This window comes from Geotrypetes seraphini, chromosome 3 (assembly GCF_902459505.1).
Source record: "Geotrypetes seraphini chromosome 3, aGeoSer1.1, whole genome shotgun sequence".
Classification (NCBI taxonomy): Eukaryota; Metazoa; Chordata; class Amphibia; order Gymnophiona; family Dermophiidae; genus Geotrypetes; species Geotrypetes seraphini.
Genome location: NC_047086.1, coordinates 141,739,721 through 141,756,876, shown reverse-complemented (window position 1 = coordinate 141,756,876; position 17,156 = coordinate 141,739,721). Strand labels below are relative to the sequence as shown.

Genomic DNA, 17,156 nt, shown 5'->3' with positions numbered 1-17,156 from the left:
CCCTAGCAGTGATCCCCCATTTTATAGCTGAACATCGGGTTCTTTTTCCCTACATGCATGACCTTGCATTTCCCTACATTAAAGCTCATTTGCCATTTCTTGGCCCATTCTTCGTTAGGTCCCTTTGCAGATCTTCGCAGTCTTCCATGGTTTCAACCCTGTGGTAGAGTTTGGTGTCATCCGCAAATTTAATAACTTCGCAATTTGTTCCCGCAATTTGTTCCCACATTTTTCAAACAGGTAGGTCTTGAGGGCTTTCAGAAATATTCTATCAGAGGGAATACATCTTAATTGAATTGGAATAACATTTTACCATCTTGCAGCATTAAGTGAGAGTAAATTAATTGGCTAGATACAATCACAGCAACTGCAAACCACAATTTGATTTAGGCGTACTGTTTCTTTGGGGTCTTTTTTTTTTTTTTTTTTTTAAGAATTGGAAATCAGTCTCAACAAGACAATTTTTGGAACAGGGCATGCCAATCAAATTTCAAGGGGATTCTATCTAAGATTATTAGAAGACATAAGTTAGTAACAGTCTTCTCAGCAGAAGGCATCATCTTCAGATAACTGCTCACCATTAAAACTAGATAAAGAGATAAGAGAGTTGTACCAAATGGACCATTATCTAGTAAATATTTTAAAGGGAAGGCATTAAAATCTTTTTTTTTCTTCTCTGTTAACAGTGGCTTCAGCTGTCACACTACCCACTGACCGTCAAACACTCTTTCCATTTTCTAGCTATATAAATACAAACAGGGACTTCCTGGATGATAGTGTCCTGGTGGGAGAAACGCAAGGTCCTTAGTTTTGACTTGATTTCTTCCTTCACTCTGGGGTTGAAGCAAAAAGCTAACACAGGCAAAAGCGTGTGGTTAGCAATAGCTGTCTAATGGGGAAAAAGGGTTGCAGTGAAGCAAAACCTTGTGTAAGGCACCACTGTACAGTACAGCATATTTAAATGGAAAGAGGTAATTAGCTATTCTATCCTGATACAAAGAACCTGCTGCAAAACTCTAAGGCAAACACAATGTATTAACCTAAACACAGGTGTGAGGAAGCAGAGTTACCTCTCCCTTCAGAAAAGCTAATAGGCTCCTCTCTGATCCCCAAGCCTGTTATCATGTTTGCAGTCCAATCATTCTGTACACGTTAGTTCCCATAACAGGCTATTCAATGTGAATTTACTACGCCAGTTCATGATATCTGTGACCCTCGGACATCCTAGTTTACAACCGAACAGTAAATTAGTACTACAAACATATGAATAGTCATACTGACTCAGACAAATAGTCCATCTAGCCCAATATCCTTTTTCCAACAGTGGCCAATCCAGGACACAAGTACTTTACAGACTCGTATTATAGAACATTCCATGCTACCAAACCCAGGACAAGCAGTGGCTTTCCCCATGTCCGTCTTAATAGACGACTATGGGCTTTTTCTCCAGGAACTTGAGTTCCACAACTTAATTATTCTTTGAATGAAAAACTATTTCCTCCTGTTTGTTTTAAAAGTATTTCCATATAATTTCATTGAGTGTCCCCTGGTTTTTGTACTTTTTGAAAGGGTGAAAAATTAATTCACTTTTACCTGTTCTACACCGACTCTGTCATCTTTTTTCCAAGCTGAAGATCCATAACCTCTTTAGTCTTTCCTCATATGAGAGGAGTTCCATCCTCTTTTAACATATTGACCACTCTTTGAACCTTTTCTAATTCTGCTATATGTTTTTTGAGATACAACAACCAGAACTGAGCACAATACTCAAGGTAAAGGTCGCATCATGAAGGAAATTTTTTTTCACTCAGAGAATAGTTACGCTCTGGAACGCATTGCCAGAGGTTGTGGTAAGAGCGGATAGCGTAGCTGGTTTTAAGACAAGATTTGCAAGCAGGCATAAGAATATTAGAGGATGTTATTTCAAATGGAAAACTGATTGATTGATTTTTCACGGTTGCAACAATCTTTTGGGATCTTAAAATTTCAATTTTATAAATGGTTGCAACTGAAACAGGCTATTCAGAAAGGGTTCCCTGAATGGCGTAATTAAAAATTTTTTATAGCCTGCAATTCCTCTGTTTTCAAGCGGAAATGCTAGATCTAATAGATGCTGGCACTGACATAGGAACATTAGACCATTTGTTGTTTTACTGCCCTAGAATTCTGATTTTTTTTGGAAATCAATTTGGGGAAAAATTAATAATATTTTAAATTCTGAGATTCCTTTAACTTATGAAATAATAATTTGATTTGGGGAAAAATTAATATTTTAAATTCTGAGATTCCTTTAACTTATGAAATAATAATTTACGGTACTATTTTGCATATTAAAGATCCCCTAAAAATAAAAGACGTCTCTTTTTAATTATGACAAGTACAGCTATACAACTGATTACACGAAACTGGAAAAATTGGGATCGCCTCAACTTTACATTTTGGTGGGCAAGTTTATGTCTAATATATAAATATGAGAAAATGAATGCTGCCATATTAGGGAATAATGAAAATTTTAAATTAATTTGGGGCCCATTGACGTCCTTTGTAGAATCTCTATAGTTATGGTTTATCATAAGATAATATGCACATCCGGTGGGGGGGGGGGAGGGATGGGAGATAAATAAGGTTGGAAATGGTTGGAAAAGCTTTGGTGGGTGAGGGGAGGGTATTAATAAGTATGAAAAATATTACATATGTTATGGTAAGGGTGGGAGGGAAGAGGTTAAATTTTATATATTACTGTTAAATATGAAAGAAATTAAAGTGATGTACTTAATTTCAATTGTCAATTTATTGATACACTTGTTGTAAGATGTAAAAATGAATAAAGATTGGAAAAAAAAAGAAGAAAGATTTGGACAATTTCCTATAGGAAAAGTTCATAGTCTGTTATTGTGAAAGACATGGGGGAAGCCACTGCTTGCCCTGGATCGGTAGCATGGAATATTGCTACTCCTTGGGTTCTGGCCAGGTACTAGTGACCTGGATTGGTTACCGTGTGAATGGGCTACTGGGCTTGATGGACCACTGGTTTAACCCAGTAAGGCTATTCTTATGTTCTTAAGGTTCTAAGTAAATGAGTTGATTATTATTTACACAATAAATATCAACTTAAGGATATCCAAAACATTGCAGGAGTGTAGCCAAAAGTCCATTTTTGTGGACCGGCGGGGGGGGGGGGGGGGGGGGGAGGGGGATAATAAGTCTCAAAGGTGGACTGAAGGGGCCAAATATTCTTTCCCCCTGCCACGCCTTCCCATCATATCTTGTTGCCACCTCAGCCACATTAAGCCCCACCAGCTGACAATGTCTCCTGTGGAAATCCCACTTTTGCTGCTAGAGAAGTACTCAAGCTGACAGCGCACTTCATCCACCAACACTGGCACTTCTGCTCATGCTCATTTCAGTCACTAAACAAATAATGTGGAACAAAGCTGGCAATGGTGACAAAAGCACGCCTTCTGACTTGTGTTGTTCAGACAGAACAGGCAGGACTTTGCACTGAAGACATCTTTAACTGGTGGGGCTTGTCATCCCTAAAAGCCATTAAAGCAGGAAGGGGGCCCAGCTGAAGGCAGGAGTGCCTCAGCTGAAGATGAACCCCTCCTCCCATGGCTATAGATATTTTGGGGAGCCTTAGCAGGATAAGTACTAGTCCTCTACTGTCTACTTCACAAGAGGTGAGGAGTGGCCTAGTGGTAGAGCAGCTGCATCAGCACCATGAGGTTGTGAGATCAAATCCCAGCACTGCTTAGACTTATATAAATCAAAAGGTACTAACCTGTAGCAGGTGTCCTCCGTGGACATCAGGCCAATAATCTCACATATATGGATGACATCATCCACAGAGCCTCAGTGCGGACGCTTAAATGTGTATATCTCTTTAAAAGCTCGAAACATCATTCTTCTGTGCATGCAGATGGTGCCTTCCCTCATGAGCATGTGATCAGCAGTACAATACACAGCTAAAAAATTCAACTCCAAGTGTAGGTGGGAGGGTATGTGAGATTATTGGCCTGCTATAGAAGTATCTTTGCTTTCTCCAAGGACAAGCAGCCTGGAGCAATCTCACATGTAGGAATCCCTAGTTACCTGGCTCACTGAAAACAAAAAACATTAGGCAATAGAAACTCGCAACAGTGAGTTCAAAAATTAATTTGAAAACATATACATACTGTTGTGGAGGTACAGTCTGGAAATGAACAAAACAGGCCTGGGGGAGGGGAGAAATGTTGGATTCTAGACCCCAAACAAAAGTTGCAGGACCATCTGACCAAACCGAAAATTGCATCAGGTGTCTTGCTCAAGGCAGTAGGGACATGTGAATGTGTGGACTGAAGTTCATGTTGCAGTCTTGCATACCTCTTTAATGGAGGATGATCACATGAGTTACTGATGCTACCATGGCTCTGACATTATGAACCATGACATGACCCTCTACACTATATTGAGCCTAGCCTGGACACAAGTAAAAGAGATACAATATGCCAGTCAATTAGAAATGGTGCATTTACCGTTGACGACCCCTATCCTGTTGGATAGGAAACAAAGGAAACAAAGCTTATGTTGAAGATCTATCACCTAAAGCACAGAGTTTGGTTCTTAATTAGCATGAACATTGATCTACATTGGTTTGGATAAATGAGAAATGAGTAATGGCAGTACAGGGGGGGATTATTTTTATTGACTTTCTGCTGGAGACCATAAGAGTATAGGCCTCTTGCTTGGCAGATGTTTTGTTAACATTTGGGTGGTTGGGGTGATTCTGCTGGGGGTTTATTTTCCACATTGCTTGATTATCAAGTATACTATTTCTGTTTATATATAATAAACAGACTGAACTACAAGAAAGAAAAAGCTGAGTGGATTGTCTGTAGGGCCTAGTCCACTTATTGTAAAAGGCCAATGTTCACTTACAGTCCAAAGTACGCAGTACGCTTTTGCCAGAATGAGCATGAGGTTTGGGAAAAAATGTTGGCAGAACAATTGACTGATTCAGATGGAAATCTGACATTACCTTACAGCAGGTAGCATTCACCAATCTCTGCTGGACAGTTGGGCCCAAGTCAAGAGACACACAGCCATAAAAGTCTGCACATCACTATACTTTGGGCAAAGATCCTCGAAGCCACATCAAAAGTATCATAATTGCTCCTAGCCAGGAACTTTCAACAGGCCTCCTGCTTTCCGGCCAACTGGTCATATCGGTCTCAGCAAAAACATCCTCACAGGAGGGATGATAACTTGCCTGTCTTGGAAGTGAGAAGCCATGTCCTGTATCTGAATGGCACTGAGAGGCAGATTCTCCTCTGGACTCTGGTGAAGCTTCCTCCACTGACATTAAGAGTGTTCCTGCATGGGCTGAAGTTGATGCCAACACCGCAGCGATGCCAGCGTCAGAGACTGCACCACAGGCTGAGCAGATTATCATGGCTGGTGCAAGCATTCTCGATGCCAATGCATTCTGCATAGCCAACAGCCCTGCTAAGTGCTCTTGGAGCATGGCCTGGATCAATTTATTGAGGGCCGCCACTGGTTAAATCTGGGGCAATGGCTCAAAAATAGCCTGCACAGTTGTCTGTGCCAACTCAGATACCAGATCCCAGGTAGCAGGAGGCCTATGCATAGGCACTTCTTGAATGGAGGGGGAACAGTCCTCCTGGTGTTGACATTTCTTGGGTGCCACATCCCTTAGTGCCCCAGAGTTCCTGGTACCTTGTATCGAAGGGGACCGATGCTTGTGCTTCTTGGTCTTTACCTGATGTATCGCATCAACTTCCCTCAGTGCCAATGAGCACGTCATCAAATCCAGACTTCTCGGATCAATGCTGACCTGTCCCCGGCATCAAAGCATGTGGAGACCCATTTGATGCTCGGTGACTCCCAGTGGTAGATACAGCTCTCTGTGCCATGTGGACGGAAGCAGTCACCAATGCCAATGATTCAGACTTGACTCCAAATATTTTTTGTTTCTGAGCCTCTCTGGATTTCTGTGTTCTTTTCTGCATACGCAAGCAAAGATGACAGTTTAAATTATTATGATCTGGTCCCCAAATACTGAATACACCAGGAATGGGTTTCAAAAGCTGAGATGATCCGATTGTATTGGGCACAATGCTTAAAGCCTCTGGGAACCTTCAATGACACTGAAGGAAAAACGGCCATGGTTAAATCAAATGACTCAATGGTTAAAAAAAAAAGGCACTCACTGTATAAAAAAAGAAGGGAAAGTTCCTGACTGGCGCTCAGGCCCAAGAGGGCCTGTGAGACACAGTAAAAAAGAGAAAAGAAAAAAAAAAACACAAAACTTACAAGATGGCCAAAAAGTTCTAAAACTATAAGGGACAGGAGGAAAGAAAGCACCTTAAGACAAAACAAAGGGGAAATTTTCTCCAGAAAAGGTACCACATGATGAAAAAGAACTTCCAAAATGAGGCTGAGAAGAGCCGCAGAAAAAACATCCTCCTCTCTCCGTGGATGATAAAACACTGCAGGTCCCATGCTTGCAAGGCTGACGGGAAAGCACCCATGAATGAGTGGTGGGACGCAGGCTCGAGCTTTTAAAGAGATATACACTTTAAGCGTTTACGCTGGGGACATTGGCCACATGTGAGATTACTCTGGTCTGCTTGTCCTCAAAGAAAATTCTGTGTCAGTATGGGCATAACTGTCTGGACCGAGTTCAGGAAGTAGGACTAAGGAGGGATTTGCATTTACATACATGTATTTTGAAAAATTGCACCATATGCACATAAAATAATCCTGAAATTTTGTGTGTGCTAAAGTGCAAGTGAAATGTAATTTTAAAAGTTTTCTGAAGTCATTTTTAGAGTGGAAATACCCACATTCCTCCAACTGAAAAATTTGCCAAAGCCCACACTGGGAGAAGTGTGGTTATATTTTAGAAATGTTTGCAACTGTAAAATTACCCTCATAGCATGTCACTGTATTTGTTGCACACATCTTTTGGTACTTTCTTTTTTTTAACCAGGGAAGCAATATAAATATCAGATTTGCAGGAACTAATGGGTACACTTACATAATAGTTGACAATTAAGGCATCACAGTAGTCCTGGAAAATATAGAAAACAAACAAACAGTCATTAGCCAAGAGAAAACAGGATATAACAGGTATAACTAGGATGAGATAGCTCAGGGATGGACATTTTGTACCTTTCAAGATGGGATTAGGCATTATGCTAAACCAAAGAAGTTTAAAAATCCAAGTAATTTAGTAAAGGACAAAGGCAAGGGGGTCATGAATTTGATTTACATTTCTGTGGTACAACCAAAACGGTTTATATCTATTATATGCAGATACTTTCTCTGTCCCTAGTGGGCTCACATCTAAGTTTTTATACTTGGGGCAACTGGAGGTTAAGTGACTTGCCCAGGATTACAAGGAGCCATAGTGGGAATCGAACTTGGTTCTCAGCCCACTGCGCTATTAGGCTATTTCTCCACTACTAACAAAAATACATGAGGCTGGGGTAATTTCATAAGAGAATATCTTATAAAGCAACAAAGGTGCCTATGCTCGTTTATAAACAGGCATGCAGAATCAGGAAATTTATTTCTGCTCCCCCTTGAGAAAAGGCGTATTTCACAGCTCTGCCTCTGCATTGCTTAAACCACACTCTCGGGAACATGACATTTTATAAAAGCCATTTTATGAGTTTAAAACCAGCATTAATGCAGAAGAAGCTTTACAAAATACTCCTCCACCCGAGTGCCTAAAATAGGAAAGAATATGTATAGGAAATCCCTTTTGCACATTGGTTAAGGATAGACAATTTTCAGATGCCAGTTTATTCTGGTAAATGGATTTTCAAACTGCCCTCCCCACCGCTACCAAAAGAAACTGGCATTTATACCTAGAATTCACAGCTGATGTGTAAAAGCAAACAGGCATGGATTATGCCTCAGGCCCTCAGTATCTCTCCTCTCTTATCTCTCCTTATAGCCTCCCCGAAGTTCCTGAGATAAGCTGCTTTCATCTTTACCCTTCTCCTTCACTGCCAATTCCAGACTTCCCGCTCCTTTCATCTAGCTGCCCCGCATGCCTGGAATAAACTACCTGAGTTTGTCTGTCACATCCTTTCCTTTGTTTAAAAGCAGACTGAAACCCACTTTTTAAAATTAAGGCCTAGATTCACTAATAAGCCCGGAGGCTGACCGATTCACCAACCATCTTCATGCAAATGGGGGCGACTGGAGGCACGGATCGCTGGAGAGCGATACCGACATGCGCATACCATCTACTTCGGTCTGCCTATGTGTTTGCTGTCTGTTTTTTTTTGTTTACTTTTTTTTATATACTCGCCCTGACTCTCCTCTCTCTGCCGCCCTTCCCTGCAGTGCGAGACCGTGGTTTTAACCTGTGGGTTTAAAACCACGGGCTTCCGCTGCAGGGAAGAGCGACAAGCAGGAGCAGAGAGCTTTTTTTTAGTAGGAGAATCGCAGCAGAGAGCAGGGAGGGAGCAGAGAGCTAAATGGAGCAGAGCAGAGAGCAGGGCTGGTGGAAGTTGGCTGAGATTTCAAGGCAGGCATGGAGCAGGAGAGTCGGCAGGGACTAGTCCTCAGCAGTCGCTTGTTTTGGGATTGGGATTGGCCAGCCAGCCCAGTCGATGTTCCTCATTTTTTTTTTTTAGTGAATCGCTGCCTGCCTACATTTGCATGCCGTTCCCCTTTATTTGCATGCACGGATTGGATCAGGTACGGGAGGAAGGTTAGTGAATCGGGTCAGGATCGCAAAGTGATCGCAAAGCGGTCGAGACATGATCGGTGTCCTTAGTGAATCTATCCCTTAGTCTTCAATCCATAACTCTAACTCCTCTCTGCCTACTAGTGCTGCCCGATTTCCGATTCAAATCGATTTGTTTAAAAAAAAAAAATAATTGGCCTCACCGATTCGGTGGGGTCAGTCGGGAAGTGCATGAAGCTATGCCCGTCATCTTCAGACCCATGCACCTGTCCAGAGTTCACACCCCTGAGGAATCCGGTACTTACCCTGCTAGCTCTCCAACAGCACTGCACGTGTTCACCGTCAAGCCTGCGGGCAGCGTTACAAATAGACTGCCTTTGCAAGATTTTCCTCTGCTACAGCATCTGGCTGTGGAGAAGGCTGCCTTTTGAGTGTTAGGGCACGTGCAGTGGCGCCTGGCAGGGTTCGATTTCCTGGCACAGTTTACGCGCTGTGGAAGTGTGTGCAGAACAAGGACCAGGTTCAGGTAGGGCGGAACGACGGCTAATGAGATCAGTGTTCCAGCGACAACTGTCATAGGGTCGGAATGGATGAAAGACTTCCCATGTTGTGCATCTTTGGGAGAATTCTCACCTATGCAGGGACAGGAAACTGTAGCTGGGTGATAGGCTTCCGGGGCCGCTGAAGGCATCATGTTTGCTTCACTTGCGCAACCCTAAGAGTGAAAGCGCAGCGAGCAAGTAGAGGATCCCACGGGGGATGTGAGTATAGAGTTCTGGACATATGAGCAGGACAAGATGAGTGGAACAGGCTGGAGGGAGAGATATTGACCTGTGGGGAGCTAGTCAGAGAAATTGCTGGGCCCAGATGAGTGGGAGAGGCTGGAGAGAGAGATATTGACCTGTGGGGAGCTAGTCAAAGAAACTGCTGGGTCCAGATGAGTGGGGCAGCCAGCTTTATAGGTGTAGTGGTGTTCATTTGTGTCCACAGGAGAGTAATTTGTGTTTTAATTTCCCCAAATATTTTTTAAATGTTGGCACCCATGCGTCCACGCCTCTTCCTCCTTGACCAAACGAAGATGAAAAATGTTTAGGTATTTCAACTCTTCCAGAAAGCATCCTATCTGCTCTGTGTTCACAGTGTCGAGTTCCTCCTGCGTTCTCCCCAACTATTGTGACCACATTCCACCCTAAGGTTCTCCATGGCTATTTTCACTAGTAATTTACTTCACAAATTTCTCTTCTCCATGTCTCAATCACTTTCCTCTTTTTGAAAATAACTTATTTGCCAAGTGTCAGATTAATTTTGTTATTTGCTGGATTGATAGCTGTGGAGTAAGAGATCTTAGTATTTTTTTTCTCAAGGACAAACTATTGCTGGCTGGAGTATGCTCCAGGCAAAGGCTGATGTCATCCCCAAGAGAGGGCTTAAAAATATCCCCTCACTTTACTGAGGCAGATTCATTAGGGACTTTTAGATAAGGTCCTTAAAAGTATTTGTAAAAGCTTGTTTAGAAAATAAAATGTGATTTTGTGACCGATTACACTCCCACAGTAAGCTTCTCTCTCTTTTGATCTCTAACCTATCCATCACAGACAACTTATCATCAAGTGTAGGAGGAGGGGAGAAGGTAGCACACTGGAAGGGAAGAGGGGGGTGAATACATATCTCGCACCTTTCACAAGCAGATTAAGTGAGTTACCTTTCCATGATGCCTATGTATATCACAGATAAAGCAATTAAAAAAAGCTAAAGCTAATCTCACATGCCTTTACTGCAGTTATCTGAAAAATCAATTTTTTAGGAATCATTTAGTCTGATGAATGCAGTGGGCCAAGAACCAGGGGAATCTGGTTTGATTTGCACTACAGCTCCTTGTGACTCTGGACACATTGCCCCAGATGCAAAAGAAGTTACCTGTTTATAATATGCAAACCTCCGGGAGTTGGGGGGGGGAAGAAGGGAGGCTTTTTTTTGCGCGGCAGGAAGTGAAGGAGGTCCGCCGCTGCTGCTGTTCTCCTTACCTCCCTGCTGCTAATTGCCACCCTGAAGCATTCTTCCAGACGTCAATTCTGAAGTCAGAGAGGATGTTCCGGGCCAGCCAATCGCTGCCTGGCTGGCCCGAACGTCCTCTCCGACGTCAGAATTGACATCAGGAAGAAGGCTTCTGGGCAGTGATTAGCAGCAGGGAGGTAAGGAGAGCAGCGGCGGCGGCGGACCGGGAGGGACAGGAAGGAGGGAGCTTTTTTTTTTTTTGCACGGCAGGGAAGGACAGGAAATGATCGCCTGTCCCATTGTCCCCGCGCACAGCTTCGGGACACTGTCCCTGAAAATGGGACATTTCGGCGTCCCGAAGCTGTGTGTGGGGACAACGGATCCCAAAATGGGACAGTCCCGTTAAAAACGAGACATATGGTCACCTTAGTAATAGTAGTAGTAGTAAGACTAATATAAACTGAGACTCCGATTTTTGGGCCATTTTTAGCCCATAAATCTAAGTTTAAGTTTGAGTATATACAGTCCATACGCTGCCTAGTGCTCAGTATCTGCACAGAGTTACTTATTTTTCACACACACGGTTGCATCTTTTTGTTTTATTCTACACCCACTCATCTACTTATCTGCATACAAATGCATGTCTCTCTCTTTAGCTTAGTATTCAAGAGTTCAGTGACTGCAAGCACCTTCTGGTTTTTTTTTTATTTTTGCCTAGTTACCTACTGTCCCTTTACCTCTTCTATACAATACTGGTTGAAATCCATTATGTACAGCCATCCCCGTAAGCAATTACTATGGTTTGCTTCCTTGCTTTTCAAAGTATTCCGTCACTACACTTTTAACTCCCACAAGAATGATTTCTATTTAGTGTTAAACTATAAATAAATAAAAAATGTAAACTCTGAAGCTTCATTTAAATAAACATAAAATTTATAGAGCCTATGTTTTGGTATTACTTCATCTGAGCACCTTATTTAAAGACTATGCCATTAATACTCATCTGTTTGTGTTCAGACAATGGAAGTATATTACAAAACTTCTCAGAGATAGATGTATTAAGCACTTTTCCATTAATAGAAAATGAGAGAAAGCTTTCAGTGCACTTAACCCTCTGTGTCTGTCTAAAGATCAAATCCAGTAGTGCTCTGGTTAAGGGAGAAATTCATTGAGCCAGATTTACTGGAAATATAGCTTATGTGCTAAAACTTTTAAAGGTTTCCCTGTGTAAGTAGAACAGTTTGGTAGGTTTCTTGGTTAATTTTGTAGGCTTCATGCAGACTACTGTTTCTGAAATCATTGAAGGAAATTTTGTTAGCTATTAAATACATCTAGAAAGATTAAAAGTTTATTTCAGAAGCTATTTTTTAATACAGTGGAACCTTGGTTTGCAAGCATAATTCGTTCTAAAAGCATGCTTGTAAACCAAAGTGCTCGTATATCAAAGCGAGTTTCCCCATATAAAGTAAGGGAAACTTGGATGATTTGTTCCACATCCCAAAGACCCCCCCCCCCCCGAGGCCACTGGCATACTTCCACCCCACCACATCCCAAAAAGATTCTCCCCCCCACCCCCCACTGAGGCCACTGGTGCACTTCGACCCCACCCCCCAGGAACTGGCTTCGCCCCCCTCACCCCACCCCACCCCAACCATGGCCCAAACAATTACCTTGAGTGGACAGGACACCGGCACGCAGCACCAACCCACAGGACGTGACGGTGCCCAACAAGCCTGCCGCTGATCTCTGCTGGGCTGCTGCGGGGCCTTGAGCATCTGCGCATGCTCAAGGCCTTCTGGCTCCCACTCTCTCCGAGATTCTCAAGAGATTCTCAGTTTGTCCAGCAGAGATCAGCGGTAGGCTCTTTCGGCACTGGCACGTCCTGTGGGTTGGTGCTGCGTGCCAGTGTCCTGTCCGCTTGAAGTAAGGGCTTGGGCTGCGGGCGGGGACAAAGCCAGTTTTGGGGGGTGGGGTGGGGGCTCGCATATCAAGTCAACACTTGGCTTGCGAGTCAAAGTTTGCAGGAGTGTTTTGCTCATCTTGCAAAACACTTGCAAACCGCGTTTCTCACAAACCGAGGTTTGACTGTATATACAAAATGTCATCAACACAGATGGAAAAAGGGAACAATGTCTGGAAAGCAGTATATACTAATGCCCGAAGTATGGGAAACAATATTCTGGATCTAGAAGATGTGAAGGAAGAAGATGAATTGGATATATTGGATATAGTGGCTATCACAAAGACATGGCTCATGGAGAACCATGACTCCATGACTAAGATGTAGTTATACCGGGCTATAATCTGTTCAGGAAATACAGGGTAGGAAGAAAGGAGGTGAAGCAGTGTTATATGTTAAAGATAATATTAAAGCCACACAATTGCAGGATCTGCAGGGCAAGAAATAGGCATTGACATGCAAATGGGTTCTTCAGAATTGATAAGCACTCTGGTGGATTTTTAAAAATTGCTTAGCCGTTCTCCAAGAGTGGTGTTGGCTTTTGGCGACAAAAATCAGCGACCGGTACAGTGACGGCACTGTTTAAAACCCAGGCAGCGGGGGAGATGCCCACTCTCTCCTGCTATCAAGTGAACCCTCCCCAGCAACAGGAGAGATGCTCATTCTCTCCTGCTGCCACACAACACTCCCCAACAACCCCCACCCCAGTTGCCTCCAATGCCCGGCCCCCTCTCACCCTTACTTTGATTTAGATGGCTAACTGGAGGAATGCCTACTCCCTCTGGCCAGCTGGCTCGCCTCTTCAAAATGGGCCTTCTGCTCCCCAGTGCATCCTAGGATGCACCAGGGAGGGGCCTGAGGCTCTGATTGGCCCAGGTTATTTAAGGCGGCATATCAAGTTTTAATAAATGATAGGAGGGGCCTTAAACAACCTGGCCCAATCAGAGCTTGGAAGGAGTAGAAATCTAGTGGGCAAAACTGAAAGGAGTTATTGTAAAGGGCAAAAAACCTTTTTGTGAGGTAAGTAAGTAAAAGTAGAAGGAAATAAAGGCTGCTTTGGTTCTCAAAATTAGTAGCTGAAAAGATAAGGAATAAGAGGTTAGCTTTCATAAACCACAAAAGATTGCAGAAAGAGGAAGACAGGCAAAAATATCTGAAAAAGTTAAAAGGCTGGTCAAGTAGTCAGGAAAGCAAAGATGCTAATAGAAGAAAAAAAATAGTTGACGTGGTAAAACAGGGAGAAAAGACATTTTTTTTTAGATATATCAGTGATAAGAAGTACAAAAGTGGCATTGTGAGAAGCAAAGGAAAAGGGGAGAAATATGTAGAAGCTGATAAAGAAGAGACTGAATTGCTTAACAAATATTTCTGTTCTGTGTTCATGGCTGAAGTGCCAGTACAGAAGGCAAATGCGAATAGGGATGGTGGAGTGGTAGACCCCGATAGATTTTCAGAGGATTGTGTTCATGAGAAGTTAGCTAAATGAAAGGTAGACAAAGCAATGGGGCCGGATGGTGTACATCTGAGGGTGCTGAAGGAACTTAGAGAAATTCTGGTGGCTCGCCTGACTGAACTTTTCAATGCTTCTCTAGAGCGGGAGTGGTACTGAAGAACTGGAGAAGGGAAGATGTAGTCTTGCACAAAGAGTTTTGGCCTTAAATGTTATTTGTTGTTGCGACGAATATGTTATAGGTAATTCAATTTGATGTGTAAGTATAGAATTTGTTATAGTTTTAGTTTATTAGGTTTTTATATACCGCCTACCAAGGTTATCTAAGCGGTTTTACACTCAGGTACTCAAGCATTTTCCCTCTCTGTCCCGGTGGGCTCACAATCTATCTAACGTACCTGGGGCTATGGAGGACTGAGTGACTTGCCCAGGTCACAAGGAGCAGCGCGGGGTTTGAACCCACAACCCCAGGGTGCTGAGGCTGTAGCTCCAACCACTGCGCCACACACTCCTCCTAGTGTGTCCTTGAAGTGTTTTGTATGACAAATGTAAATGTTTTATTTTGTATGTTAATATGTAACTTGCCCTGGATAAAGGCAGGTGAGAAATAAAACAAACAAACAAAAGTGGAAGTAGGGAATTACAGGCCAGTAAGTCTAGTTTCTGTGGTAAGCAAACTAAATGGAAACGCTAACGTCATTCCACTTCACAAAAAGGGTTGCAGGACGGAAGCTGAGAATTACAGACCGGTGAGTCTCGCATCAATAGTGTGTAAAATTATGGAAACACTAATCAAGCACAAACTAGATACGATCATGAATGACGAGAATCTATGAGACCTCCATCAACATGGATTTACAAAGGGAAGGTCCTGCCAATCCAATCTGATCAGCTTCTTCCATTGGGTAACGAAAAAGCTGGATATGGGGGGGAGTCCTTGGATGTCGTGTACTTGGACTTCAGTAAGGCTTTTGATAGTGTCCCACACCGCAGGTTATTAAGCAAGATGAGTTCGATGGGATTGGGAGAAACGTTAACTGCATGAGTAAAAGACTGGCTCAGTGGTAGACTTCAGAGGGTGGTGGTGAACGGCACTCTCTCCAAAACGTTGGAAGTGATCAGTGGTGTGCTGCAGGGTTTGGTCTTGGGTCCGATCCTATTTAATATCTTCGTAAAGGACCTGGCTCAAGGGCTTCAAGGGAAAATTGCATTATTCACCGATGACGCCAAACTATGCAACATAGTAGGCAACAGCTCAGTGCCCGACTGCATGACGAAGGACCTACACTTACTGGAACATTGGTCTGCAACTTGGCAACTAAGCTTCAATTAGAAAAATCAATGAGAGAAATATAAGAAACAACAGGGGCATGAAAAGTTGAACCTAATTAGAGCCCCCCTCCCAGTCAAAATATAAACAATATAAATAGAACAGTCGTTGATAGCAGTTAGAAACTGTTTAAATATAAATCATGGAAATACCCAAAGATGTTTTATTCATATAATGTCATAATATCATCATATCATTAAATATAAAATCCATAAATATAACTATAGACACATACACATACCAGACAAACTAAAAGACAAAAAACAAAATAAGGGCTTCATGATCATGAGAAAAAAATATAAATAAGTGAAAGACAAAAAAGTAAGAAGCACAAAATCAAAACAGTGATGAATTAAAGCAATGAAATGAGTGAAATCCTGAAAACAATTCTAACCCTGACTGAAGCAGCAACACATGTGAAAACGTGATACTCAAAAATCAGCAGGAAAAACCAGCAGATAAAAATGAACAGGAAAAAATCACATCCAAGAAAGTCCAAGTGACTAAACCAGCAGCACAAGTGCAGACAGAAATCAAAAATCGACAAAAAGTAAGTCCACAAAAATCCAAATGTGCAGGAACCAAGATAGTAAGAACGACTGGAAAACAAAAAGTGTTCACAGGCAAAACCAACAGCAAATCTTCATGCAATCAGGAAGCCCAACACGAAGTAGTCCTAATCCAAATCCTCTTCTTAATTCGGCTTTCTTCTTTCCTTAACACAGGCCGTGTTTCGAATAATCTTTCTCAAAAGGAAGAAACATCACTAAAAACAAAAAATGAGCTTATCAAAGTACCAAAATAAACAATAAATACAATATAAAAGAGAAAAGGAACAAATGAAAAGCAAACCTACCGGTCGGGATATCAAAGCATGGCTCATTAACCACAGAACTCGCCGTCATTACGCTTCGCGTAATGACGGCAAGAAACACTTAAATAGTGCACTTAAATAGTGAAATTCCAATCAGTAGACAGCACAAGCTTCATTAAAATAATGTGAGGGGCTTCAATTACTAAAAGCAGAACAAAATAATATAGAAAATCAATAGGGAACCAGCCATTCAACTTCCCTGTTCAAACCGTTAGGTATAACTGTATGCCACGCGAAAATTAATTTCTGCTCATGATAGGTGAGCAGACAGGATATATCGCCACCCGAGAAGGAACTAAATTGTTTAAGGACGCAAAATCGAAGGTCAGACACTAGGTGATTCTGTTGAGACCAATGATCAACTAGCGGGGCTTCAGCCTTGCTGGTTCTAATACAGCTCAAATGCTCAGCAATACGAGCCTTGACGGCTCTCTTAGTTTGCCCGATGTATATCTTATTGCAAGGGCAGAAGATACCATACACCACTTGAGTAGAATTACAATCAGAATGATGATGTAAGAAGAAATATTTATTAGAGTGAGAAATGAAAACTTTGTCAGTGTTCATGGAGTATTGACAGTATCTACAATGGCCACAGAGAGCATGACCCAAAACATTATTGGTAGCAGTGGCAGACAAACGGTGTTTCAAACATTCCCCCAAGTTTTTGCCATGCTTAAAGGCAAATCTGGGCTATTCTTTAAATTCAGGATGGAAACCCAAGAGATGCCAGTGCTGTTGAAATCTTTGGGCCATACTGTTACACTGAATCTTGAAATCATTCCTAGACGAACATAGACGTTTCAGTCTGAGCATCTGGCCCACAGGGATACTGTTGCGCAA

General features: G+C 42.3%; 1 protein-coding gene across 4 annotated transcripts in view; it reads right to left on the bottom strand.

Moving 5' to 3' along the window:
• MPV17 (mitochondrial inner membrane protein MPV17) overlaps window positions 1-17,156 on the bottom strand; it is a 153,881-nt gene that overhangs the window by 19,635 nt on the left and 117,090 nt on the right. For all 4 annotated transcript variants that reach the window (XR_004538657.1, XR_004538655.1, XR_004538656.1 and 1 more), the window contains one exon: window positions 7,040-7,072. Coding sequence is in view for 1 of the 4 variants with exons in the window: in XM_033935798.1 (XP_033791689.1) it covers window positions 7,040-7,072 (33 nt within the window). In the remaining 3 variants the exon portion in view is untranslated. The remainder of the gene's footprint in view (window positions 1-7,039; window positions 7,073-17,156) is intronic.